The 26,543-nt window shown below is 43.0% G+C and overlaps 2 protein-coding genes across 5 annotated transcripts; one reads left to right on the forward strand and one right to left on the reverse strand.

Moving 5' to 3' along the window:
- Positions 1-416: 416 nt before the first annotated feature.
- On the forward strand, positions 417-14,263 carry CZIB (CXXC motif containing zinc binding protein). 4 transcript variants are annotated; one of them, XR_013346938.1, is made up of 10 exons: positions 417-654; positions 750-833; positions 1,974-2,030; positions 3,073-3,154; positions 5,141-5,172; positions 5,757-5,834; positions 6,319-6,447; positions 9,716-9,900; positions 12,970-13,035; positions 14,012-14,119. XR_013346938.1 is itself a non-coding variant. In XM_077825208.1 (8 exons), exons 1-7 carry the CDS (start codon positions 649-651, stop codon positions 6,415-6,417), a joined length of 438 nt encoding a protein of 145 aa, XP_077681334.1. In that variant the 5' UTR covers positions 417-648; the 3' UTR covers positions 6,418-6,447; positions 6,940-9,440. The 4 variants fall into 4 exon arrangements, 2 of the variants coding, with proteins under 2 accessions (XP_077681334.1, XP_077681333.1); XR_013346939.1 differs by lacking the exon at positions 9,716-9,900; XM_077825208.1 differs by lacking the exons at positions 9,716-9,900; positions 12,970-13,035; positions 14,012-14,119 and adding an exon at positions 6,940-9,440.
- A 2,036-nt stretch (positions 14,264-16,299) lies between these two features.
- CPT2 (carnitine palmitoyltransferase 2) lies at positions 16,300-26,283 on the reverse strand. The gene is made up of 5 exons (XM_077825206.1): positions 26,073-26,283; positions 24,253-24,333; positions 24,010-24,116; positions 19,098-20,402; positions 16,300-17,376 (listed from the first exon to the last, which is right to left on the reverse strand). Exons 1-5 carry the CDS (start codon positions 26,243-26,245, stop codon positions 17,045-17,047), a joined length of 1,998 nt encoding a protein of 665 aa, XP_077681332.1. The 5' UTR covers positions 26,246-26,283; the 3' UTR covers positions 16,300-17,044.
- Positions 26,284-26,543: the final 260 nt, after the last annotated feature.

The following is a 26,543-nucleotide window of genomic DNA, read 5'->3' on the forward strand; positions in this document are numbered from 1 at the left end:
GGAACACTCCTCCTGGTGCAGGATGTGCTTGCTTTTAGACATGGTGGGGCCCAAACCAAAATGGAGTCACATGTGCTAACTTTTCCTTAACACTCAGGAAAGCTTACGCTCAAATAAATTGGTTAGTCTCTGAGGTGCTACAAGTCCTCCTTTTGTTTTTGCGAATACAGACTAACACGGCTGCTACTCTGAAACCAGAGCAGCCTGGTCTTTAAATTCGATGGAGGATGGCGGCCATCATTATTAGGGGCAGCCTCACTACTATCGGCAGAGTTTAGGGAATTTGCGGCCATCTTAACTGAGGCTTTAGTCCCATCCAAAGTAAGAGATGGCGGCCATCTTGGCTAAGGGCAGCTCCGGCTTCAGTCCTTGTGAAAGGCATGGAATGAGGTGACCATTTTGTCTAAGGGCAACAGTTCACAAGGAGAGGAGTCGCTTAAAAAAACCAAACCCGCCAACTACCGCGAGAGTTGGTGGCCGGCCTCTCGCGGGAGGGAGCAGGAGTCGGTGAATCTGGTAGCGCCGCTCCCGCCCCCAGGGCGGCACCCGCCCAGCTGCCTGCGCCGCGGGACTTGGGGGGCAGCTGCTGAGCCTGTCCGGGCTGCGCCTCCAGCTACAGCCGGACCCGCTGCGCGCCAGGCCCTCAGCATGGGGGTGGGTAAGGGGGGCGCGGCCCTGCCAGCGCCTGGGGAGGGGGTGGCGGCGTTGGCTGTAACACTGACTCTGACCCCCCGTCCCCTGCTTTACAGAAGATCGGGCTGCAGCTGAAGGCTACTCTGGAAAACATTACAAACCTCAGACCGGTGGGGGAAGATTTTCGCTGGTACCTGAAGGTATGGCGGGCCAGGGGAGGGTGCAGTGCCGCGCAGTGTGCCACCCCTTTGCAATGCCGGCCAAAGCAACATGAAACGCAGTCTACTTTAAAAGCCCCACAAGCCCCAGTAATTCTGTTTTTACAGTACAAGCCTGTAGTGCTAATTAGAACCCAGTGCAAAATATCATGCAATAAAAATGATATAAAACTATGAGACTGAGAACCAGAGGTCTGGACGGGACCTCGAGAGGTCCTCTAGTCTCCCCACCGCCCATGAATCTTAGAATGACTTGTGTAAATGTGCATCAGCAGGGGGACCTCTCAGACCTGCATTTCTATGATTTCCAGTTGCATGGTTTTGTATCACAGGCTTTTTTTGCATGATATTTTGCATTCTACAGTGGTATTGCAGGTTTCCATTACACAAATTATTGGTATCTAATGGGATCCTGCAATGCAAACCACTGTAGAATGGTTTCTGTACTATGATCATCATTGTGGTATTTCATTGCCATCTAAGATGTAGTTTTGCCCGTATCCAATTGGTTATATGCACCATGTTAGTGGTATCATGGCACATTTCAAGCATGGTTCATTTTGTAATCTAAATAAAAGTAAGAAGAATATATTTGATCCGAAAGTTGTGCAGGTTGTTTTTGTTTGTTTGTTTTGTTAAGTTTAAGCACTTTCTCGAAGTTGAGTAACAGTTTGATCTTTTAATGTAAACATACATACATCTGTTACGATGAAGAAAAATCATAGCTATTCCTCAGTCCATAGAACAGCCATCACCCTCTCTCTTGTGTTTATGATTTTAATTAAGTATAATTGGTGGAAAACTAGCTTGGTTGACAAACTGGTGGGATGTATTATTCCTGGCTTTATTTATTGGCTCCTGCATGTAATCTGTTTCCTTTCTATCTAAGATTCCCTGGAACAGATCCTCACCTTGTGTAAATTGTCATCGCTCACATGAAGCTAATGGAGCTATGAAAATGGACCCCAGTTGAGGTTCTGGCCCCCCATTCTTTAGGGGCAGCTATCCCACGACCTTTCACTACAAAAGGGTTAAACTTAAGTCTAAGAATGGCTTGAGCTATTTTATTGATCAGCTTACTAACAACTTTAAGATTCTTTAGTGTATGTTTTTCTTTTCCAGATGAAATGTGGGAACTGCGGTGAGATTTCTGAAAAATGGCAATACCTGCAATTAATGGTAAGCTGTCAAACTGCAAGGTGTGCATTAAAAACAAAGAAACCAAAAAATGCAGTGCATATTATGTAGAATTGACTTTAATGGAAATGGGGAATATGCTAGTTTAAATGCTGTATAAAGCAGCCTTTGAATAATTATCTACATCGGAGGTGCTGTCAGACTTTGTTTGCAAAGTATTTTGAGATCCTTTAATGAAATGTGCTATAAGAATGGTTGGTGGCAGTGCTTATTCTTTTAAGTCTTTCTTGAAAAGCCTCCCCTCATTAAAGCCAGTAAGTTTCCATAGCCAAGCAAATGGATTTGAAGTGGTATTACAATAGGGTTTTGCCAGTAGTACATTTCCTCTTTGCTAATGATAAAACAACTTTTATGGAAGTTTAGATAACCTGAGGGGGGGAAGGGGAATAATGATGATAAATTAATTTATGCAAGGTACTGGTGTTATTTATAGCATTTCTGTCATGCACATCACTGTATCTGACTGCCTTATGACATTAATGAATTCAAATAGAGAAGTGTTATCCCCACTTTACAGATGGGGAAACTGAGGCAGAGAGGTGACATGATTTGCCCAAAGTAACACAGGAAGTCTGTGGTCTCGTTTGGTATTAGAACCTCGGACTCTCATCCTGAACCACAAGACCATTCTTCTCTGTCCTTGCAGGCCCCAGTCCTGCAACTTGTTGCATGTAGGGACAATAGTGTGCAGTATCAGGGCTCTAATCACACTGGTTGAAGGTTAAATAAATATCCTATGGAATGGATAGAATGTGGCTGTATTGTCAGGACACATTCTATATGTAATTTATTATTTAAAATTTAGAATATAATGTACATTATTCCTTGATAACCATAGTATTGTGAATTATAAATATTCCTTGTCCCGAAAGAAACCTGTCTTCCCTTTACAATATATAAAATCATTGTTAGTTTGCCATTGTCCTTGTAAAAACTACTTTGTCGCTACAGAGGTTTTTGGCTGCTCAATTAAAACATGAAAAAAACTGACACAAAGTGATGGCTCCATTTGTAATTTTTTTAGGACAGCGCTCCTCTTAAGGGAGGCAGAGGGAGTGCCACTATGGTGCAGAAATGCAAGCTGTGCTCCAGAGAGAATTCCATTGGTAGGCTCTTTCACATGATTTAAGGGATTCTGTCAACTTGATTTTTTTAAACTAATTTACGAAAACATTCTAAAAGAGCACCTTTTAAACAGTATGTCCTGAATTTCTGTTATAAGTAGCTTTTTAACAGTGGTTTTTAGGGTCTACTTTCCCCTGCACCAATATGTTTGTCCTCATGTTTGTGCATGAGACAGGAAATGCAGCTGACCATCAACAAAAGAATGAGACTGACTACACATGCAAATACAAAAAGTGTGTAAACACTGGAACAATAAAGACAATTAATTTGTGCCAACTTTAGTTTTAGTAACGGTAGGTGCTAAAACAATAGTATGTTCAAATTTTTCCAACAGAAACATGATTCTGAAGTTAATGGTGTCCCTTTTAAAATGCTTGCTTTTCTTCTATAAAGTTATTTGGAAACAAATTACTGTACTTTCCAGCACTATGTTTGAGTGTACATTTAAGATGTTAACCTTTTTGGGAAAAAATGGGATGCCAATTATTTTTAAGAGAAGAATGAAAAGTAACAGAAGTAGCTCAGAGTTTCCTGGGTAATTTCTGTACTTGCTAGACATTTTTTCTTTCAGTTATCAAATTTTATCTTTTTGTTATTATTGTAGGGATTCACAGAGCAGAGAAGAAGGTCCATCTAGTCAGTGTCTGACCAGTGGTGGATGGTTCTTAAGGAAAGCCCCCCATAATGTCCATAAATAATCAGTATCTTACTATGGAAAGGAAAGTTGTTGGGTTTTTTTCTGCCCTGCAGTTGGTGATCATCTACTCCCCAACATAACTATTTACTGCCATTGTAACTCTGGCCTACAGCTGTTCTTATTTATATGAGTGTTTTTAACCCTTTTTAGATTGTATTAATTTATTTGCCTCAGTATCATCCTATAGCAGAGAATTAAACAGATTGATTATCTATTACATTAATATATATTTCCATTTATCTTTTTAAAGCCTTTTTGCCTTTCACTTTCATTGTGTGGTCTCTCATACTTGTATTATGAGGGAAGGGTAAAAAGGAACACCTGACTCATCCTTTATTATATTTTCTGTGCCCTTTGCCTTCCCAACCAAAATAGTCCCATTCATTGTCTCTTAATCACTTAACTGTTTTCACAAAAATAAGGACTAATCCTGAGACCCTTATACTTGCACAAGTATACTTCAATGGAACTAGTTTTAGGAGTAAGAATTTCTGGACTGGGCCCCAAAAATCTAAAAGCCTGTCTGGTATTTGGAAAATTAAGAGCATCCACACAAGTGTCTGTGTCAAGTGTTCATTTTCCTCTCAAGATATTAGAAACTAGTTTCATGCAAGGAGCTGCCAGCTGTTTGCATTGGCATGGTTCTTGGGATGTTAATATAAAGTTCTGCCCATTTCATAGCCATCCCACATTAGATTTTTTTCCCCCCTGGGATTGAGCTGCGATGTTGTAAAGCTATATCCATGTAAATACTTACTGCAGTAACATGAAGGAAAAGAGAAATTGGTATTAAAAACGTGTCTGATATGAAAGGCACTTCCTGTGGAATAAATACAACAGTGATAAGCTAGTTAAAATACAGGAAGGTATTTACAAGGTCTGTGCTGCAGTGATTATCCCCCAAATCTACATTTATGGGAATTAGACACAAGTAATGGAATCCTGTGGGCTCAATCCTGTAAGTAATTTGCACTCAACCCTCCCATTGACTTTGGAAGACCTGTATGAGCAACAGTTGTATGGTTGGAGCCTTAAAGCCATGTCACAAGAGTATGCATTGCTTTTTCTTCCTTAAGAGGAAAACAAAATAGCAAAACAGGAGATGAAATTCTTGGTAGCCATGGCAAAAACAGGGTCTTAGATTTTGATGGAGTCCCCAGAAATGTTGGCCTTTTTTTGAATAAACAGTGTTTGGAGGGAGGGCTCTTGGGTTTGTGTTAAGGGCTGGAAAATTTGCAGGTTTTTTTTATTCTACCCCCTTCTCTTTTAGATATCTTAAGAGACACAATCAAGCCTTATAATGTAAGTTTATTTTCTCTATGATATTGCAAATGTAAGTGAAATAAGCATTAGTAATGTGATGTTAATTTATTACAAGGCTTCCCAATTTTTGCTATCATGTTCCTCCCAGAAGTACAGGGGAAAAAATATCCAGGTATCGCCTGATAGAGAAACACCGCAAATGGGATGCTGGATGCTACAAAAGTGAAGCTGTGCATTTGGGAAAGTATATTTTAAATAGTGTGGACAACGAGAGCCAATTAATAACTTGCTTTGCCCCTTCTGCTTCACTCAAATATCAGATCATCTGTTTAAATATTTCACAGTCAACATCAGGCACTGATGTCACATTCTAAGCGAATATGTACTAGTTTTACCCTGGTCTCGGAGAGCCTACCTTTGAAGGGCTCAGAGACTTCCCCAGACCAGTCTCTAAGTTAAAGAAATTCTGGTTAGTTATTAACCATGTCAAATAATTCAAAGTTTTTGGTCCAGAGTTTGGTCATGCTGCTTCTAAAAATTTTACTGCATTTTATGCCTAGACTAAAAGGTGTTATTTCCCTTTCGTTAGGTAAAAACTAAATGCTATTCTGACTCAATCCTAGGCTGAAGACAGTGAGAAGTTTAAGACAGTAGTGGAGTTTGAGTGCCGAGGTCTTGAGCCAGTTGACTTTCAACCACAGGCAAGTTCTTATTAATGATTTATTTGACAGCTCTTAGGTGTCTTTTTCTGCTGAACTCTAGATTGATGCAGCACCCTCTCTTTTGAGAATTGCACTGCTCATTTTGGAACAATCTGTGACTCTCCAATAGTCTCCCCTCTCTGCAGTTGTCTTTCTTACCTCATCCTACTCACCTAATTAAATTTACTCACTCTTTGGAGCTGTGCCCCCTAAAGTACCTTGTAAGTCCACCTTCAGTGTAAGAGCACTGAAGATGTGAATTCATTTGGTGGATCTTTAGAGTAGGGCAATAGGAGGAGGAGAGGGGTCCTAAAGCAGTCACATCTTGGATTGCCTAATTAGGGGTCACTGGTGGGAAGAAGAGGTCTGGGTGGGCTACTGTACAGGGTATAGAGAGTTAACAAGCCTGATTTTTGGACACTGTTCAGTATTTGACTGCTGTGCTCAACCAAACTCTGAAGTTCATCCATCTCTACAAACATAGACGTGTATCCACAACAAAATGAGACTGAAAGGCAGAGCAAGACTTGCTGAAGGCATCAGTAGTCTCTTTTGCAAAACACAGCTGAAAATACTGAGTTAAAGGGTCTCTCTGAGCTGTAAACCGAGACAGGTAAGAGAGTTTCAGAAGGGATAGCTATGGATTTTGCTTGGCGGTAGTGAGACTTGGTGACTGGTGTGTTTGGTCCATCTGTGGGTTTGTCTGGCTGTTTGTTCTCTGTGTACAGGCTGTGTAGCTGGGCCCTGGGCCCCTGAGTAAGTAGCTGGAACAGGTCTGTTTGGTGTCTTGGTGAGGTGGAGTGGTTCTGACCCTTGGAACGTTGATCGGCCCAGTTGCTTGAAGTCTGAATTGGTTAATTGCTCCCTGATGGGGAGGGGCCGAGCTGAGCTAAGCAGAGAGATTTCGAGTCACTTGCTAGCAATGTTGAGAGCGACAGACTAAGGCAACTAACAGAAAAGTTTCAGAGGGAGCTGTGGGGGGGGGGATGGGGGGAGGAGAGCTTTCCTTCCAGGATCAGCTCTATGTGCAATTTCAAGACAGCCAGTGATGTAACAGTGGTGGTGACCTGCAATAGATATACCATGTTTTCTTTCCTGCCTGAAGCCAGAAGGGACTTACTGTGCACGAAGTGCAAGTTGATGGCTATATTGGAAGAAAAGATTCTTGAACTGGAAGGGCAAGTGGAGCTGCTACTGAGAATCAAAGAAGCTGATGAATTCCTAGACAGAGAGATTTGGGAAATATGAGTACCCCAGGTTCAAGGGAGAAAGAAGCTGACCACCAAGAAATTGGAGAAAGAAGTTTGAAAAGAGGCTTGGCAGCTCATCAGAGGCAAGGTGGCCATTCTACATGGCTGGAGACAGATGAGGATGGGCAGGCTGCGGCACCACAGAGCAGTGGACTGGAAGGAGTTCCACACAACGACTGCTTAAAAAACTGACCTGGTTTAGAAGGGAAGTAAAGGTAACCACAGGAAAAAATATTTAACAAATGGGAGAAAGGGGAAGTTGATAGTAACTAATATAAATCAAACTAGGAATTGTTGACAATTGATAAGGGATGCAGAGTGACACAAGGAGAAAATTGTAGCTAGGAGACTGAAGGACAATAAGGAGTTTAGGTATATTAGGGACAAAAAGATACTAACCATGACATTGGTCCCTTACTAGATGGAAATGGTAGAATTATCAGTAATAATGCAAAAAATACACAAGTGTTCAATAAATATTTCTATTCTGTATGGGGGGAAACAGATATAATATATGATGATGATAACTCTTTCCATTCCACTAGTATCTCAGGAGGATGTGAAATAACAGCTACTAAAGTTAGACTTTTTAAAACAGCAGGTCCAGATAATGTGACTCCAAGAGTTTTAAAAGAGCTGGCTGACGTGCTTGTCGGATGGTTAATGTTGATTTTTTCAATAAGTCTTGGAAAACTGGGCAAGATGCAGAAGACTGGAAGAAAGCTTAATGTTGTACCGATATTTTAAAAGGTTAAATAGAATGATCTGAATAATTGTAGGCCTGTCAATCTGATATGGTTCCCGGATAAGCTAATGGAGCAGCTGATACAGGACTCTATTAATAAAGAATTAAAGGAGGGTAATATAACAAATGGCGATTTGAGTTTATGGAAAATAGATCCTGTCAAACTAACTTGATATCTCGTTTTTTATAATGAGATTACAAGTTTGGTTCATAATGGTACTAGTGTTGATGCAATATACTTGGACAGACTCCTGTAAGGTGTTTGACTTGGTACCCCACAACATTTTGAGAACTAGAACAGAAAATTAACATGGCACATAGTTAGTTTTAATCAATTTAATAACAGATAGGTCTCACAATGTAATTGTAAATGGGGAATCATGATTGAGCAGGTGTTTCTAGTGGGTACCATAGGGATTGGTTCTTGGCCCTGTGCTATTTAACAATTTTCAGTGACCTAGGAGAAAACAAAATCATCACTGATAAAGTTTGCAGATGACCCAAAAATGGTGTAAATAATGAAAAAGACAGGTCACTGATACAGATTGATCAGGATCACTTGGTAAACTGGGCACAAGCAAACAATATGCATTTTAATATGGTTTAAATGTTATATGCCTAAGAACAAAGAATGTAGGCCATATTTGCAGGATGGGGTCTCTATCTTGGGAAGCAGTGATTCTGAAAAAGATTTGGGGATCAGCTGTGGTCAAAAGGTCTAATGTGCTCTTTGAATGCACAAAAGAGGAATCTCAAGTAGATGTAGAGAGGTTATTTTACTATTTTTGGCACTGATGCAAGCACTGCTGGAATACTGTGTCCAGTTCTGGTGTCCACAGTTCAGGAAGGATGTTGATAAATTGGAGAGGGTTCAGAAAAGTCACAGGAATGAATAAAGGATTGGGAAACATGCCTTTTTAATTAGATTCCAAGAGTTCAATCTGTTTAGCTTAACCTTCACTTTGAGGGGTGACTTGATCTGTAACTACCTATGTGGGGAATAAATATTTGATAATTGGCTCTTCAATCTAGCAGAGAAAAGTATAACATAGTCCAAAGGCTTGGAAGTTGAAGCTAGATAAATTCAGAGTGGAAACAAAGCATACATTTTTAAGTGATGGTAATTAACTGTTGGAACAATTTACGAAGGGTTGTGGTAGATTTTTCCATCACTGATCCTTTTAAAATAATGATTGTATTGTTTTCTAAAATATATGCTCTAGGAATTATTTTGGGGAAGTGTGATAGTGTGTATTATACAGGTCAAAGTAGATGATCATAATGGTCCCTTCAGGCCTTGGAATCTACAGTTCTCCTCCTGCTGTCAGCTATTGGTTTGCTTGTGTCTGGTCATGGTCTACATAAGCTAACTCCCTGCTATATATAACATATTATTCCAGTAGGATTAGGAGTAAATTGCGTAGACTGACCAATAAAAACCTGTGCTTTATCCTTCCTGCAGTGACATTGTACTAAATTTATTATTGTTCTGGGTCATTTTCTAATATGTGGGAGGGGAAAATTCAAGTCTGAGTTCTGTTATAAACAGCAGTGCAATAGAATAGGTCATAAAAATGTAAAATTATTTTTAATAAATATAATTAAAACTTACTGAAGTTGATGAGGATTGTTATTTCCATTGATATTTGTCTGTCTCCCCATACAGTCACCAGAATTCTCACTACAGTCTTAAAGGGGAAAATACCCTTTAGGTCCCTCCATGACAAAAAGAAAATCTTTCCCCTTGGAAAATCCCAGGGATGTATTGTTTTTGTTTTGTTTTGTTTTTTTACCAAGTGGGGAAAAATCTAATTAAGATGCTTGTACGTTTCTTACTTGGTAAGAAGTCTCTTAGTTTTAACTTACAATTATGCTTTTCATTTAAGGTTCCTGAGCTGATGTGTCTATCAAAAATGCCAATATATGCCTCTTTACCTGTATTAGTTCTGTATGGTCACCCCCCCCCGCAGAAGTATTATCCTCCAGATGAAAAACAGATGCATCTTTACAAAGTTTCTTTTCATCCAACTGTAGCTCCCTTGCTTTGTGACAGAAATGACACTTTATAGTGGTAAGCAGAATAACTGCATGATTCACTATGTTGAAAAGTTGGGTGATAAGAATTCCTGTTTTGTTTGTAAGGTGTGTTCTAAGCTTCAGCTACTGTTGCTCCTTAGCCAGTCAGCAGAGGGCAGACAAGTCACTTAATTACTCAGCGCCGTTTAGCAGAGATTAAATTAGAGTATCAACTGTGATGCCACAAACTGTAAGGCATCCTGTGGGTATTCTGTGCCAAAACATTAAAAATTCTGTACACGATATTTTAAAATTCTGCAAGTTATATTTGTCAATAAATAAATGCAGAGGCTCCAGCGTGGCAGGGGGGAGCACAAGCCACTGGCTGCACGAAGGTGAGAGATCACCCTGCAGCTCCCCCACTCCCAGGACACGGACTCCGTGGTGATGCTGCACCTGACCCTAACACAGCACAAGGCATGGGCCTGCCCCAGAAACACCCTGGGGCCCTGCGCCGGGGCAGGCAGGCTCAACCAGGCAGGAGCCAAGTGTGGAGGGATGGTGGTGTGGGGTGAGAGGATTCTGTGTGGGACAATCTGGGTGCAGGCAGCTTTGGGTGGGGGGGGAGTCCTAGATGTGGAGGAGCCTGGATGCACAGAGGTTTGTTGGGGGGGTTTCCAGGTACAGGGGTAATGGGACTCTGCAGGGGCTTCCAGGTGAAGAGGGTTGGGGCTCAGCGGAGGGTCTGGGTGCTGGGGGAGTGAGGCTTGGTGGCGTGGGGGCCTGCATGCAGCTAGTTGGAAGTCAGTGGCATGGGGGTCTGGATGTGGAGGTTTGGGGTGCTGGGGCTCTTCAGGATGGGGGTTTGAGTGCAGGGAGTTCAGTGGGGGGTGGTCTGGGTACAGGGCTGGGGGTCCAGAGGAAGGGGATCTGGGTGCAGGGGGGCTCCAGAGGCAGGGGTTGAGGTTCAGTGGGGTGGGGTTTGGGTATGGAGGGCTAGGGGTTCTGGATGTACTGGGTGAGGCTTGGCAGGGGTGTCTGGGTATGGGAGACACAGGGGTTAGGTAGATGGGGGAGCAGCTCCCTGTATAGTAATCTCTTCCCCCCACAGCTGAGGAGCGATGGGGGCAGGAAGCAGGGGAGGATTCTGAGCTTCCTGCAGCTGGGGGAGGTTCCTGGGGGAGGGTCTGATACAGTCCCAGGCACTGCGTGCAGGGGAAGAAGTCGTCCTGTCCTCTCCTGCCTCCAGCACAGCCGGGACTAGCATGGCTGGGGTGTCCACAGCCCTAGGGTGATCTATCTCTCCGCCGGCTCCAGGTGCCTTAAACTATGTATGTGCACTGAAAGGGAGTGGTGCATGACTGCTCTTGCAGCTTCCCTTGCTTCCCTGTCAGAAAGTCATTTTTATGCAGGGAAGCGAAGAAATCTGTGGGGCGCATGAATTCCGTGCATGCACAGTGGCGCAGAATTCCCCCAGGAGTAAGTTCTGCTGGAATTACAACAGCCTGTCACATGGTTTAATGTTCCATGGATCTCTGTTAAATGTGTACTGGGTGATGTTGGCTCTGCATCCCTTCCACTTTCATTCTTTGCTCTGTTGCAGTTCTGTAGTGTGGCCGATGGAGATGCATCTTCTCTTTGTACTGCTTTCTTCCCCCCGCCTGCCTTCCCCCATGGGCTTGTGATTCTGCTCATGTAAAGGCTGCACTCCCATTGACATTTGTCACGCATTGTGGGATGTGTATGACTAAATTCTTAGTTTTCGCAGATCCCAAAACACTTTAAAATTTATGGCCAGAGAGCACATTCCTTGTACACTCAATCTTCTCATAGTAGCTAGTGGGGATTTATGTCTACAAGGAATCCAAAAGCAAGTTCCATATGCGTTTGTTTGCAAAACCAGGAAAGAATTTTCCTTATACCATAGCCAGTTGTTCGTTTACTTGGTTAAAAATAAAAAGAATCCAAGTAGCTCACAGGAAGGCTTCTTACATTGACCATCCTTTAATTTCTGTCATTGTTCTTAAATTCTTGAGGAATTTTGTTGACCCAACAAAACATTAATCTGTAATTTAAATACCAATTTTTTTAACCCCAACTGTGAACCCTAAAATGTGAGCATGTTCTGAACCTTCTTTGGAAATGCATCCATTGCTTTATGTGCTGGATCCCAGAACTGCACCACCTTGGTTGATCTCTTTATTCCCTAGTAATTTCCTTTAGTGTCATTGTTTGGGGAGGAGGAGTGGCGAGACTGCCTGAGCAGTGGCACACTCATCCATTCACCCGTGGAGACTTAAGTGTCGTTATCTCAGGTCAGTTTCTGCTAGAAAGGGTAGGTTATGCAGACAAAACAGTGCAGATCTCACTCTGAAATTGTGCTGCTTGGATGGAGTAATCTGGTTACAGTTAAAATCTAGCTGATTCTCCTCCTCGTGGTAGTTTGCTTGACTCCTCCATACCTCAATGAACTACACGGGGTGATGATAGTTACAAACACTTGGCCCCTTTTGCCAGAGATGTCTGGGTTCTCATGCTGTTTAAACCAAAACTGAAGACTTGTCTTTTTTCCTCTCTTGCTTTCCATTGTTATCTTGCTATTAAACTGGAGTACACTGTTTCTAAAATGCCTTGAAATATCTTGGTGACAATTTTAATCTAATGCATTCACTGCTAACAGACATACTGGATACACTTAGAAACCTGTGAAGCCCTAGAGATTTTTTTGGGAAAAAATAATTTGCAGGAAAAACAGGTGTGTTCTGGAAAACTGATGTTTCCTTGCTTTACAATATTACTTGTATAGTTTTAGTAATGTTCCTATAGCTAGTAGATACAACCACACTACAGCCATTTTATCCTTTTGGAATTGAACATATGTAAAAATAAAACTTGGGCATGAACAGTCAGGCTTAAACTCTCCTTGATTATTAAACAGAGGGTCATACCCTATATTGAAACCATAGGTCACATAATAGTTTGGCCACTCTTTATACCCACTTGTAAGACAGCTAGCTCCACTAAAATAAATACTTGTACGGGATAACCTGGTTTGTTGAACTATTTTAAACATATTTAACTTATTACAACTCATACCTAAGTTATTTTAATTCTTGTTTTGTAGGCTGGGTTTGCTGCTGAAGGTGCAGAGTCTGGCACACCTTTTAGTGAAATAAACTTGCTGGAAAAGGTACAACTTCTTTTTCCTCAGTTTCCCTAGCCCCAGAAATAGCAATCACCCATTTAAAGTATGGCTTTCTGTGCTTTAGAGGGGTGTGTGTGCACAAATCTTAAGTGGAGGAGGAAACAACCTTCAAACATGAGTGCTCAGCATTAGTGTGCACCTCAGGGTGCTTATTTGGAAGTGTCTAAGCATGGACATCTTCAGTATTTTGAATAGTCATGGTATAATTGCAGCTTGCTCTTGAAAAAATGTGGGGGACCCCCAAATCATGGACTCTTGATCAACTGGGAGATTTTTATTAGGGGGGCACTGGTTTTCTTTTGCTCTGAAACTATTGGGGCAACTCCTGAGAACTCGTCCAGGTGTTGAATAGTGATGTGCAGTCTCCTTTAAAGCTCAGCATAAGACTCTTTGGGCCTGTGTGCACAGAGACTTAGGGCACAGCAGGCTGGGTGTGAACTACAGATACTAGTCAGGCATACACATCCTGCTACTGCACACTAAAAATTCCATAGTGCATTTTGACCTATTGCTGCGTCAAACACAATGTCTCTAGGTAGACAAGCCCATAAATGCTCCAGATCTTCATTGGCCATGAGCAAATCTCTCAAGCTCAGTTCCTCTCTTTGGTATTCCACATGACAGGAAGATTGGCTTGTCTGACTCACCAGAATAGGTACTGTAAATAATCCTTTCACTCCCCATGGTTGCTGGCTTGTCTGTTACTGGCTACAGTCTTCAGACACAGAAAATCTGATTCCTTAAGCTAAAACTACTAAGAAGCTTGACGCTAATTTAATTTGTTTGGTGTTCACCTCTGTTGGACATAGAACTGGACAGGTTAAGGGCATAAACACTTTCTGCAGAAAGTGCGGAACTGAAATTTGGAATGCTGATAAGGTTAATTGATATTCCAATTTGTGATTTTAAATACTACCCCATTCTGTTTTGTATTAATGCTGTAAAATTTGAATTCCTACAGGACTGGAATGACTATGATGAAAAAATAAAGGAGTCTGTTGGAATCTATGAAGTTACCCATAAGTTTATAAAATGCTAAAACTGCTTTTAATAAAATCTTGACACCTTGGCCAAGTAATGGGCTGTAGCTATTATAGAAATTCCTCCAGAGTGACTTTCTGCATGGCTGTACTTCAAAAATCAAATGTTATATCAGCTGAGTTGTACTTGCTGTCCCAAGACTGACTAATAAAGTCATTTTCCACCAGTCTGATTGGTTGTGTTCAAGCAGTTCACTCAGATGAGCTCAGGACAGCGAAACCTAATAGTGGAAGGCCTTGCTATATTTCTTGACTAACACATTGGCCCTTTGGAGACTAAGATTTCACAACGTATACTAGTAATTTTCCTCAGGGTTAAAGACAATATGGAAGGATTTATTATGGGCAAAATACCCTATTATATAAATAACTTTCAGTCTTGATCATCAGCATATTAGGTAATTGCAGCTGTTCAGGCTTGAAGCCAGAAGTGCATCCTTGTAATAGTTTCCTGCTAGTTCAAGTAAACCTGCTGTTACCTTCTGAGAAATAGCTATTTCCTGCTACTTGACTTGTATTTCAAATGTTAAATGACAACTTCGTTAAATGTAAATTACAAACATTAAGCTAAAACATTATGTATAACTACCTTCTGAAAACCAAATGATCTTTACACAGTCAATTTTTTACCCCACTCAGCATGCAAATATTTTCCCTCTTGAATAGAGCTGACATCTTCATTTAAAGGAAACAGTCAAGTACTTCAGAAGTTTTGAATTTATTAATACCTTACCCCACTCGTAAAAATCCCTCATCTTTCCCTGTCTGTTCTGTAAGGTTTTTCCCCAAAACCCAAATGTACTCTTCAGCCCCAGGAAATAATCATTCACCAAAGTCTCAACAGCAAAGTAAGTGCAGAACATAATGTAGTAGCAGCCTGCAGAGGGATAAAAAGCCCTGCTACATATTGATCGATAGGAGTCTGGTCAGTGGCATGCGAGCTAATTTTTAGTGGCACTCTGCTGCCAGCTAGGGTTCCAGCTGCCAACCCCACTCAGCCCATTGCCAGCCTGGATGGACAGAACCCCGAGCCAGCAGCAGGCTGAGCAGGGCCAGTGGCTGGAACCTGGCTGGCAGGGGCTGGCGGACTGAACCCCAGACCAGCAGCGGGCTGAGTGGCTCAGCGTGCTGCCAGTCTGGGGTTCCATCCGCCGGCCGCACTCAGCCCGCTGTCAGTCTAGGGGTCCCTGTAAATGTAAAATTTATTCCTGGCATGCAAAACCTTAAATTTAATGAAGACTTGGCATGCCACTTCTCAAAGGTTCCTGACCCGTCCTAGCACCCTGCAACTTGGTATATACCATCTGCCAGCATGTTAAGTTTTGGTACTGGTCACACAGCTGTGAAATGGACAAAAACCATCAGTTTCACCTGTAATGCTATTTTGAAAAGCTGGCAGCAGAGAAAGGAACCACTGCTGTTTAACAAGGAAGAAAATTGTCTTTTGCGCATTTAAAATAGACAGGGGATGGGGTTGAGGCACAGAGATACTTTCCCTCTTAGAGCAGCCACAAACTTTTTTCTTTGATATGCTGAAGCTAATGCAAAAGATAGAGCCCCAAAGCAAGTGACAGTACTGTTAAGAATCTCAGCAGTTGACGGGATGGGGCACTCCTAGAGGGCCAAGGTTCTTATGTCTTTTGTATGAACTCTGCTGCATTGGGTGTCACATCAGATTCTTGGCATCAAAAGTTACAAGATATTGAATAAATCTAGTAGATATTGCTGCTGTCCTTCAAGAAATTCTACTGTGCCTATTGGAAAGCTCCTTGAATGTCTCCCACCTCAAGCCCAATACCTTGGCAAACAGGCTGAAAGGTTCTAACAGATACTCCTGGTGCCATGCAAGAAGTCTGGAGAGTTCTAGAGGAGGTAGGAAATAGTCATTACGGAGAATGTCTGATGATGATTCCTTCTCCACAGTAGGAGAGAGAGATTTGGGAAAGAAAAGCAGCACTAGCCTCTGGAGAAGCTAATGAGAAATGATTTTTCTGTATTAAAGATACAGGCTTATGCAGGGGAACATAACAGATTATAGGGCAGATTTACAAACAGAAAAACTTAATTTATAAAGTGTCAACTATTTCTATCTAAAAAGTATATGCATTTGACTGTATTCCTCTATCAGCCTCTCTATGCTTATTTTAAAAGTATAAACTCTTCACACTAGGAACTCTCAAATCCCTAATCCTGAGATACTACTAAAACATTTTTTCAACCATGTCATAGGTAGCTTTATTTAAACATTATTTTCCAACCAATTTCTTAACAGTTTGAAGATTTAACACATGATTATGTTTTCGGTATTGTTAAAGTCTCACATTTTCAAGTTTTCATTTAAATCAATCATTACATTGGAAATAGTTCCAACATAAGAGGTACAGTTAGACACTGATTCAAATTTAAAAAAGATGACAGATCTAGTAAGTGAGCATATCACATGTGCAGGATTTACAATTGGTCATTGTATTTAATTTTAAATACAACTTTTGTAGATGTTACAACATTGTTCAAATGTAGTTTCTCATTCCCACTGTAAACATGAACACTTGTAGATCTTAACTGCTCAAGTTTAATCAGTACAATACTAAAGTTCCTTTCTAGAAATGAATATTTAATACCTCGTATATTTTAAGAACATTTTATAATCCATTACATACCAGTTCATAATATCAGAATTAAGTATTTCCTAAATATCACATGCAGGAGGAGCCTGCACTTAATTTCTTTATATGGCTAAGATTTTCAGAAGCTGCCTAACTCCCATGGAAATTCAATCCAAGTTGGTCACTTAACTCTTGTCGGTTCCTTTGAAAATCCCAGTCAAAATGCTTAGTAAATTAGCACTAGCAACGTTCTTCCACATTCAGCCACACATGATCAGAAGTGATCTTGATCCAAACATTTTATATTGTGCATTAAAAAAAAAAAAAAGTATCCCAGCCCTGTTGTGCCTAACTATTGATATGCTTACCTTCTAAAACATGAAAAATATCTTCCAGTGACTTATGCACACACTGGAGGAATTCGTGCACATTCCTGGCTGGGTAAGAGGAAGTATTGCAGCCAATCCAATCATCATGCACGCCATAGGCTACCCCAAAGCCATCCGGCACCACTGGAGCAAATCCTCCCATATTCACAGCTGGGCTGCTCAAGGTGCTTGTGGACAGAATGTTGTGATTAAGCTGAGCATACGCTTGGTCCTGGTAGACGTCAGGTAACGGGATACCTTTTGATGCTGCCAAATAACGCAAACTAAACAAATGCCGGTCAAATCCTTGACCTGTTAAAATAAGCACATAAGAATGTCCATGATGGATCAGACCAATGGTTCATTTAGGCCAGTATCCTGTCTGCCGACAGTGACCAATGCCAGATGCTTCAGGGGAATGAACAAAACATAGCAATTATCAAGTGATCTATCCCATCATCCAGTCCCTGCTTCTGGCAGTCAGAGGGTTAGGGACACCCAGAGCATGAAGTTGTGTCCCTAACCATCCTGGCTAAATAGCAAGTGATGGATCCATCATCCATGAACTTATCTAATTCTTTTTTGAACCCAGTTATACTTTTGGCCTTCACAACATCCCGGGCAACGAGTTTCACAGGTTGACTGTGCGTTGTGTGAAGAAGTTCTTCCTTATATTTGTTTTTAAACCTGCTGCCTCTTAATTTAATTGGGTTTGTATGTTATGTGGAGGAGTAAATAATGCTTCCCTTTTCACTTTCTCCACACCATCCATGATTTTATAGACCTCTATGATATCCCCCCTTAGTCATCTCTTTTCTAAGCTGAATGGTCCCATTCTTTTTAATCTCCTCTCATATGGAAGCTGTTCCATATCCCTAATCATTTTTGTTGCCCTTCTTGGTACCCTTTCCAATTCTAATATATCTTTTTTGAGATGGGGTGACCAGAACTGCACTCAGTAGTCAAGGTATGGGCATACCATGGATTTATATAGTGTCATTAAAATACAAAATACTACAGAAATCACTGCTTTTTCTACAGAAAATAGTTATTTTACACACTAAATATCACACCCCTTCAAAGTCACAAAACTTACATAAGTTTTTCTATAGCAGCTTTCTTACAAGTTATGGTAATATGCTTTACAGAAGGAAATTGCAATGCATTTTTAGCGCATCCATTCTCTGGGACAGGAACTCTGTTTTACTCATTTATGTAGCAGCTACTATAATGGGGCCATGATCTCTGGGACAGATAGGCACTATTGCAATATTAATAAAAATGGTTTTTAACAACAGTTAAGTTAAATGGAGAAGATGAAAATATGAGGTTTGAAAAAGGAATAAATGTTTTCATATTACTTTTAAAAGAGTCTGAGGTAGGGTGTTCCAAATGGCAGGAACTACAGAGGAAAAGGCTATTGAACCAACAGTAAAGAGATAATAATAAAATCGGACAAGGCCCTGTAGGCTACATATTTTACTAAAAATCTAGAAGAAATTAGCAAGCTCTAATTCTGACATTTTAAAATGTAATAGGGTCAGGTCAGATAGAGCCACTTGGGAAAATTTATCACTGGTGCAGCAGAAGGAACCAAGGCCAGTTTGCACAGTGGCCTCAGTACCACCTGCAGGCAGATACATGAAGCAACCCAAAATCCTGCTTTGTGTTGCACTCTCCGGGGCATCAGCTAGTTGCTTCAGATAGCTGCCACGTGTGGGCTAGTATAACAGTAATTTATCTAAGGGATGGGAAAAATCTTGATGTGTGTGGGCCTGAAGCAAATAAGGGGAACTCAAACACACTCCCTTCTTAAGAAGAATGTCACAAGAACAATATGTTTTTTAACCTGGAAAGCACTGCTATTATTTGGCATTCTACAAAGTTTGATGAACACAGGACCTTCAGCAAGATTAAATTACGCTAAGTGAGACTTCTGTAAAAGTTTAGCATTAATGAGCAACTAAGCTGATGAGACTCATTTTGTGAAGCAATGTGAATGTTTATCACCATGACCTGACATTCACACTTACCCATAGCAGCTTCTTTTGTCAATTGGCCGTGGTACTTTGAGCACTCAGCAATCATCTGCTGAAGCTCCTCTGTGGTGTGTTTGGAAGGTTGCCTGACGAAAGCTTCCGTGCACTTCTTTGTATAGATGGAGGCAGGACGGATGGTCTCTGTGCGACCGTGTTTGAAAGCTGCAGTACTGCAAGACTCGTATGTGGCAACAGTCTGGCCATACTGCCGAAGGAAAGCCATCTGGAAAGAAAGCTGAGCCACAGCATCAGGACTTACCTTCTTCTGCTTTAAAAACTCCTTGCCTCCTTTCTTAAACTGAATAAAATCAAGAGTCAAGGTTTCCATAGTGGCATCAAAGTTCTGTTTGGCTTTGGTAATTCCTGCTTTTAAGGCATCGTTCAACTTAAAGCTGAGTTTCTGCACAGCACTGGAAGAGTCAACTGCAGCAGGTTGAGATTGTGGGGTGACAGCTGGCTTCTGGGTGCTGTCTTTAAACACTTCGTTCTGAAATCTTAACACAGCCACACCATCTCCCCAGGAATGTTCAAAATGAATGGCCGCATTGCCATTTTTGGTTAGGATAAGGTTAAAGGATTTGTCATACCAGCGATTAATACCATCTCCATGTAACATGGTGTGGGACAAGTGCACAAGGTCTTTAATGGGGAAGTCATCTAAACATAGACAGAAGACAGCAGAATCCACTTTTTGGAGGACTTCCTCATTACCATTATCAAGAAGCTTCTGTCTCAGTAGTGCCCATATATCTCGGTTTTCACTGGGTAAATACGCAAGAGGGAAGGCTGGGGCTGCACTGTTGTCACTAAGTATGTATTTCAGGTGTGCTTGTATTTCGGAAGGCTTCACTATATTCCCATCTCTATCAATGACATCAAATACATAAAAATTCCCATTTCTGAGCACCAGCAAGTGCTTTGCTTTTTCATCTGTAAAAAGCTCATCTCGACTGAGCTTAGGCAATCGTGTGGAATTGAAAAGCCGGAAGTACTGAGACATATCTAAGGGGTATGCATTGACCATGTAGGCACCAAACCATGAGAGAGATGAAGGCACAAATCGGATGAGTCTCCTAAAGGTTTGAGTGTCACTTTTGACTGGATTGAGGTGAAAAACCTCTGGCTCTAGATAGCCAGCCCTGAGGGTCTTCAAAAAACGCATAGCAGAAACAGTCATGTTAGTTGCTCGTGTGAGCTGATCATTATATTCAGTTTTTGGGTCAGGGTTGAAGGACATAAATGGGTTAAAATTCAAAACAACAGATTCACGTGAACTTAGATACATATCAAACCAGGGACCTAAAAATGGAGAGTTGAAAAATAGATTAATACAGGTAAAATTGGCTAATTGTGAAAGCACTGTTTAGAACCAGCTATATTACAAGTCAAAGTCATTCAGTACAGACCTCCACTATCTGTATTTAATTACAATCCATGGACTGGGGTACATTAGGGCAACATATTCCCACCAAATCAGAAATGTACCTCCCACTGATGTCAGTGGGAGCTTTGCACCAAGATCTAGAATGCAGCATAGCCTTTAGGTTGCATCACTCAGTGGGAAAACATGCTCACCTTTGAGACCACCATTACGTCTGTCCCATTTCCCTTCCTTTCTCATCCTCCTTTCTCTATTTCTCACTTTCTTCTGCCTGTGTCTTGTCTTCTTCCCTTCTGAATTCCTTCCCTGCAGCAATCCCTAATTCCCACTGGGGACTCAGTAAGACCACAGCTGTGACCTAAATCAGAATTTGAAGTCCACATCTCCAGAGATGAAAGACTAGCTAGCATACAAGTAGGGTTTTATAACCCACTCCTCACCATGGTATATAAGCCTCTTAACTCATTCTTCCTCCTCATAAGAGTAATTATATTTTGTTACATTTATGGAAACAAAAAAAATGAACAGGACTTGAAAGTAAGGGGGGAAAAAGGGCCGGTTGTAGCTGCAGCACATAATTTAAAAAGGCACAATCCATTTACACAATAATGCTCAAGAAAACCAGTTAACGATAATAATCTGCCACATTTCCCCTCAACATTAAGCTTAGGTGGGCTATCTGCCAGGGAAATACAGGATGTAACTGGGAGACTGGATGGCAATAACGAGTGAAAGTCATTATCAAAAGGCTGATCAAGCTGGCCTATGCGAGAAGTTGGTGGTTCTCAGTGCAATTCAAATACATGTCTGGTAAACTGCCACCATTGGCACCCTTACTGGTAGCCTCAGCAAAGAGCAAGGATTGAAGCACAATGGCAGGACAGTATGGGGAGAAGATTACACTGCTGCTGCTGCTTGTGCTGTACTGGATATATTCTCTCAGTCTCCATTGCTGTACACCCAGCATCTGCCTTCCACGAACACTATAATCATTTACATTTGAAAGCCATTGGAAGTAACGTGAATAAAAAAAAAAAATCACTAACCTAAAAGCTACATGCTTTCTCTTGCTTTTCTTTCCCTCTTTTCTTTCTCTCTCTGTCTGAGTTTCATCTCCTTCTTTTTGTCTTACGTTCTCTCTTTCTCTCCTTTTCTTTATTCTGGTCTTCCTCTTTCTGAGTCTTTCCTTTTCTTGTTCTTTAAAACAATAATGCTCTGCATTTTTTTAAGGCTGAGGGAGTGTCTTCTTCCATCCCCCACTGTTCAGTCAACTTTCCCAACTTTTCTGAGAATTCAGTTTTCCAAGCAAGCACCTTCAAACAGATTCATGACTGTAACTAGACCTGGGTTAGTTTTCTTAGAGAGGTTACTAGCTTTAGAGCAAGGGGTCAGCAACCGGCGGCATCCGTGCCAAAGGGGGCACGCAAGCTGATTTTTAGTGGCACTCTGCTGCCAGCCGGGGTCCTGGCCGCCGGCTGGCAGGGGCCAGCGGATGGAACCCTAGACTGGCAGCAGACCGAGCGGCTCAGCACACTGCCGGTCTGGGGTTTTGTCTGCTGCCCGTGTTGCCGGTCTGGGGTTCTGTCCGCCGGCCCCTGCCAGCTGGCGTCCTGGCCGCCGGCCCCGCTCAGCCCGCTGCTGGCCCGGGTTCCGTCCATCCAGACCGGCAGCAGGATGAGCGGGTCCAGTGGCCGGGACCCCAGACCGGCAGCACCGGCAGCAGACAGAACCACAGGCCAGCTGAGCTGCTCAGCCCGCTGCCAGTCTGGGGTTCCGTCAGGGGGCCCCTGTAAATGTAAAATTTATACTGGCACACGAAACCTTAAATTAATGAAGACTTGGCACACCACTTCTCAAAGGTTGCCGACCCCTGCTTTAGAGGCATGGAGGAGTCTAAACACTGGAATATACTTGTATTTATATTTTTAATTACTATTGTAAAAATAAACTAAATATTTTTCACTACTGCTTTTCCAATATCCCTCAATCTCCTATAGCAGCAGGACCTTTCTTCTCCAGCAGGAGAAAACATCCAGGGCACAAGATCTTCCTACACAGATACCAACATGTCCTGCACTTGAGCAAGATGCTCCATGCTTAAGGATATTTTGATATAAGGATCCCATATTAACCTTAACTAATTCCCCTTACACATTGGCACTACAGCAGGGGTGGGCAAACTACGGCCCGCTGGCCGGATCCAGCCCATCAGGACTTTGGATCCCTCCCATGGGATTGCCAGCCAGGCATCACTCCCAGAAGCAGCTGGCACCACATCCCTGCAGCGCTTGGGGGGCAGAGGGCTCCACACGCTGCCCTTGCCTGCAGCCACTGCCCCCCGCAGCTCCCATTGGCTGGGAACAGAGCTTCGGGGAAGGTACTCGCAGGTGAGGGCAGCACACAAAACTCTCTGCCCCCCCCCTCCTCCTCAGGGGCCGCAGGGACATGATGCTGGCTGCTTCTGGGAGCGGCACGGGGCTAGGGCAGGCAGGGAGCCCACACCCCTAACCCCTCCTGCACCCCAAATCCCTGCCCTGAGCCCCCTGCCGCACCCCTCCTGCACCCCAACCCCCTGCCCTGAGTCCCCTCCCATGCTCCGCACCCCTCCCTGCACCCCAATCCCCTTCCCTGAGCCCCCTGCTACACTCTGCACCCTCTTCTGCACCCCAACCCCCTGCCCTAAGCCCCCTCCTGCACCCTCCACCCCTCCCGCACCCCAACCCCCTGCCCTAAGCCCCCTCCTGCACCCTCCACCCCTCCCGCACCCCAACCCCCTGCCCTAAGCCCCCTCCTGCACCCTCCACCCCTCCCGCACCCCAACCCCCTGCCCTAAGCCCCCTCCTGCACCCTCCACCCCTCCCGCACCCCAACCCCCTGCCCTACATTCATGGCCCTGCATACAATTTCCCCACCCAGATGTGGCCCTCAGGCCAAAAAGTTTGCCCACCGCTGCACTACAGCATACACAGCATTCTATCAGAGTGGACTATAGTACAAAATGATACTGTATACCACTGAGCAAATGTTTTTTTCACCAATGTGTTCTGATTATATACACAGAAACAAATCTTTTGCTCACTTTAATAAAAATCTGTATACTAAAAGAGTGTTGTGGCAGGCCCTCCATCTTTGATTTTGATAACACCATTGTTCTTCCTATACTACACTTTTTTTTACTATTATATTTTGCTAGTGTACTGGTTTAAGTTATTTTCTTCCAAATGAAAACGTCTTTGAGGAAATCTTGCTGTGGTTGATATTTCTGTTAGGTGACAATGAGAGATCCTAAAGTATTCGGTATATTAAAGATAACATTTTGTGAAGTGCCCTCTTTTTTCCACCAGAGACAGTCTTCTAATTAGCTCAGACATTGTCAAATGGAGTTTTCACATCTTGTTCTGAGTGTAAACAATAATAAGGAGCTTAAACTTTAATCTATTATTCACAGCATTATGAGCTGACTGTCATCAAGCAAGTCTCTCTTCAAAATGAGTCTTTTCTTCATCCCACTGTAAACCTTCCTACCTGAGATGTAACTAGTACGTTTGTTCTGCTTGTCTTGAGCAACCAGCTGCTCATGCAATTCTCTTCCAATTCCATGTTCAAAGCTGCAAGCAAGTTCTTCAGTTTTCCTAAAACAATCAATCAGACAGTCAAAATGCTGTCACCAGGCATTTTTTAAAAAAGATACATCTTCTAATATGTAGGTGTTGGAGTGGAAGATTTGATGTACGCTGAAGCATTGTTTGGTTTTCTGTGTATCCATACCTGAATTGATCATCATCTAAGAGAGGCTTTTGGGCATTCAGGTACCTCCTAACAGTATCTTCTAGTTTGGGAATTGGCAACCTGATGGGGTGAGAAAAAAAGCAAACTAAAATGTTCTTGTTAAAGCTCTGACAGTAAAGATTCTTAAAATACCATATTGTTTGTAAGTTAATTCCTATGCTCTTTTTATAATTAAGCATGACAGAAAAACAGGAACTTGTTTTACAAGTAGCCAACTCACAGATCATCTTCCATAATTTTATATACTGCTAGGCATAGAATGGCTTCTGTATTTTGATTCCTTGTGGAAATTCTAACAAATTTCTTTCCAACACTCATCTTAGCCTAAATATGAAAGCTGTTTTCCCCTAGTTACAGGGCAAGCTATTTTACCTTTTAATGAGATTAATACTTTTTAATGTTTGTGCGTATATTTCCTTCACACATAGTTTGATGTTTATTGTTTTTACTGCCATATTTCTATTTTTTTTTAAAAATGCGTCTTTGTCCCCTGTTGCTCTGTGAAAGAGCCACACAAACAAATGGGGAAACTAACTACAGTATAATGAAACAATGAAGTTAACTATACAGGAAGTGCTGTCCAATGCATAAAATAAACAAATTGGGGGGAAAAAAGGAAATTTATTTTCTCTAATCCCTTTCCTTTGTAATAATCATATGTGTTACTTAAACAATGGTAGATAAGAGATTTGAGACAGGTTATAATTAGATTATAATTTTTAAACTGGCAGTATGTACTTGAATACTACTAGCAAAGATCAAAGTCACTTCCCTCTGTTAGCAATAATAACCTTTCACCTATATAATATACTGTAGCCCATCCCAAAGACAATGTACCCTTCTTGGTCTTGTGCACTTTCAGCACATACCAAACCTCATTCATTAGGGGTGTAGCGAGCAATCTGAAACCAATACATACTGACTGGTCTGTTGACCCCACCACCTGCTGTGTACTGGTAGTTTCCCAAAGTAGACCTGACTTAGTAGCGTGCTATTAAGGCTTCACCATGAGTCATAAAACCTGTTGTTCACCATAAGAAAGCTGGCCCCAGCAATTAAGCTGTGTATTTAATCACCCATAGCACAGGGCTGCCCACTCTGCATTAGAGCAGGGTTGTTTGTTTGTTTGTTTTTACAGACTGCATTTCCTCTCTGAGGTGGAAGAATGTTGCTGCCTTTAAAGCCCACAGTCACCATTTCTGAAACGTAGAGACATGGGACTCCCTTACCAGGGGAAAGGGACTGACCTAGACAAAGGAGAAAATGGGCATTACATGCCAGCAATCATAGGAGAAAGGGGCTCCCTTAGCTGGGCAGGGGAAAGGAGATGGGGGTTTTCTTAGCAGAGGGAAATGCAGTTGGAGGGGTAGCAGAGAGGGAGCAGTTTCTGGGGGCTCAGAAGGATGCCTAGGACTCCCTTACCTAGTATGGGGGGGCTCAAAAGGGGTCGGGTAGGGGGTCCCAGAGTGGCGTGGCTCGAAGGGTGATGAGGGGGCGCTCAGAGGAAGGACCCAGGGTGGTTGTGGGGCTCAAAGGAAGATGGGGAGGTGTCTGTGGCACAGGGGTCCCTGGGGCAGCAGTGAGAGGCTCAGGAGGGGGCCAGGTCTCTAGTGTGGGGATCCCTAGGCTGGTGGTGAGGCACTCAGAAGGGGGCAAGGTCTCTGGTGCGAGGATCCCCGGGGACTGAAAAGGGGACCAGAGGGTAAGTGGGAGCTCTGATGCGGGGGTCCCCGCCTCGAGGGGCTCAGAGGGGTGCCGGGCGCTCTGGCTCGGGGGAGAGAGGGCAGCGGCCGCCTTACCTGGGCAGGCTTTTCTGGAAGTGCATGGTGGGCACGATGCTGCGGTGCAGGTACTGGGAGGAGTCGGCGCTGCTGTAGCCCCTCCGCAGCCCGGGGACCGCCGGAGTGCCCAGGGCCTTAGTCCCCCTCAGGCCGGAGGCAGGGGAGAGCAGCAGCAGCCGCCGGGTCGCCATGATTTCCAAACCGAGCCTCAGTCACTGCGACCCCGCCCGCTCCTGGTGCTCAGTAGCCGCCTTCCGGCCCGCAGCGCCTGCCCACACCCGCCGCTGCCGGAGGCCAAAGGCCGCCCTGGGGCGTGGGCTCGTCCTCCTCCGTGCGCCGCCCTGGCGCCGCGGGCGGGCTGAGCCCCTCTCTGAGGAGATCTACGCGGCGCGGGGAGCTTTGCACCCCCTGCCGGCTCGCTGCAAGGGGTCCCGCCTCCGTCCAGTGCAGGGAGCGGGGGCCCCACTCCCGGCTGTGGCCGGGCTTTCA

This window comes from Eretmochelys imbricata, chromosome 8, assembly GCF_965152235.1.
Source record: "Eretmochelys imbricata isolate rEreImb1 chromosome 8, rEreImb1.hap1, whole genome shotgun sequence".
NCBI classification, from domain to species: domain Eukaryota; kingdom Metazoa; phylum Chordata; order Testudines; family Cheloniidae; genus Eretmochelys; species Eretmochelys imbricata.

What these genes read in the sequence shown, in the direction of transcription:
- CPT2 (XM_077825206.1), bottom strand. Translation starts at nt 26,245, where the DNA reads ATGGCGACCCGGCGGCTGCTGCTGCTCTCCCCTGCCTCCGGCCTGAGG. An exon ending in TTCCAGAAAAGCCTGCCCAG is followed by an intron (nt 24,334 to 26,072) that starts GTAAGGCGGCCG and finishes TCACCCCATCAG; the next exon opens with GTTGCCAATTCCCAAACTAG. An exon ending in TTAGATGATGATCAATTCAG is followed by an intron (nt 24,117 to 24,252) that starts GTATGGATACAC and finishes TGATTGTTTTAG; the next exon opens with GAAAACTGAAGAACTTGCTT.
- CZIB (XM_077825207.1), top strand. An exon ending in GGCAATACCTGCAATTAATG is followed by an intron (nt 2,031 to 3,072) that starts GTAAGCTGTCAA and finishes TAATTTTTTTAG; the next exon opens with GACAGCGCTCCTCTTAAGGG. An exon ending in AAATAAACTTGCTGGAAAAG is followed by an intron (nt 13,036 to 14,011) that starts GTACAACTTCTT and finishes GAATTCCTACAG; the next exon opens with GACTGGAATGACTATGATGA.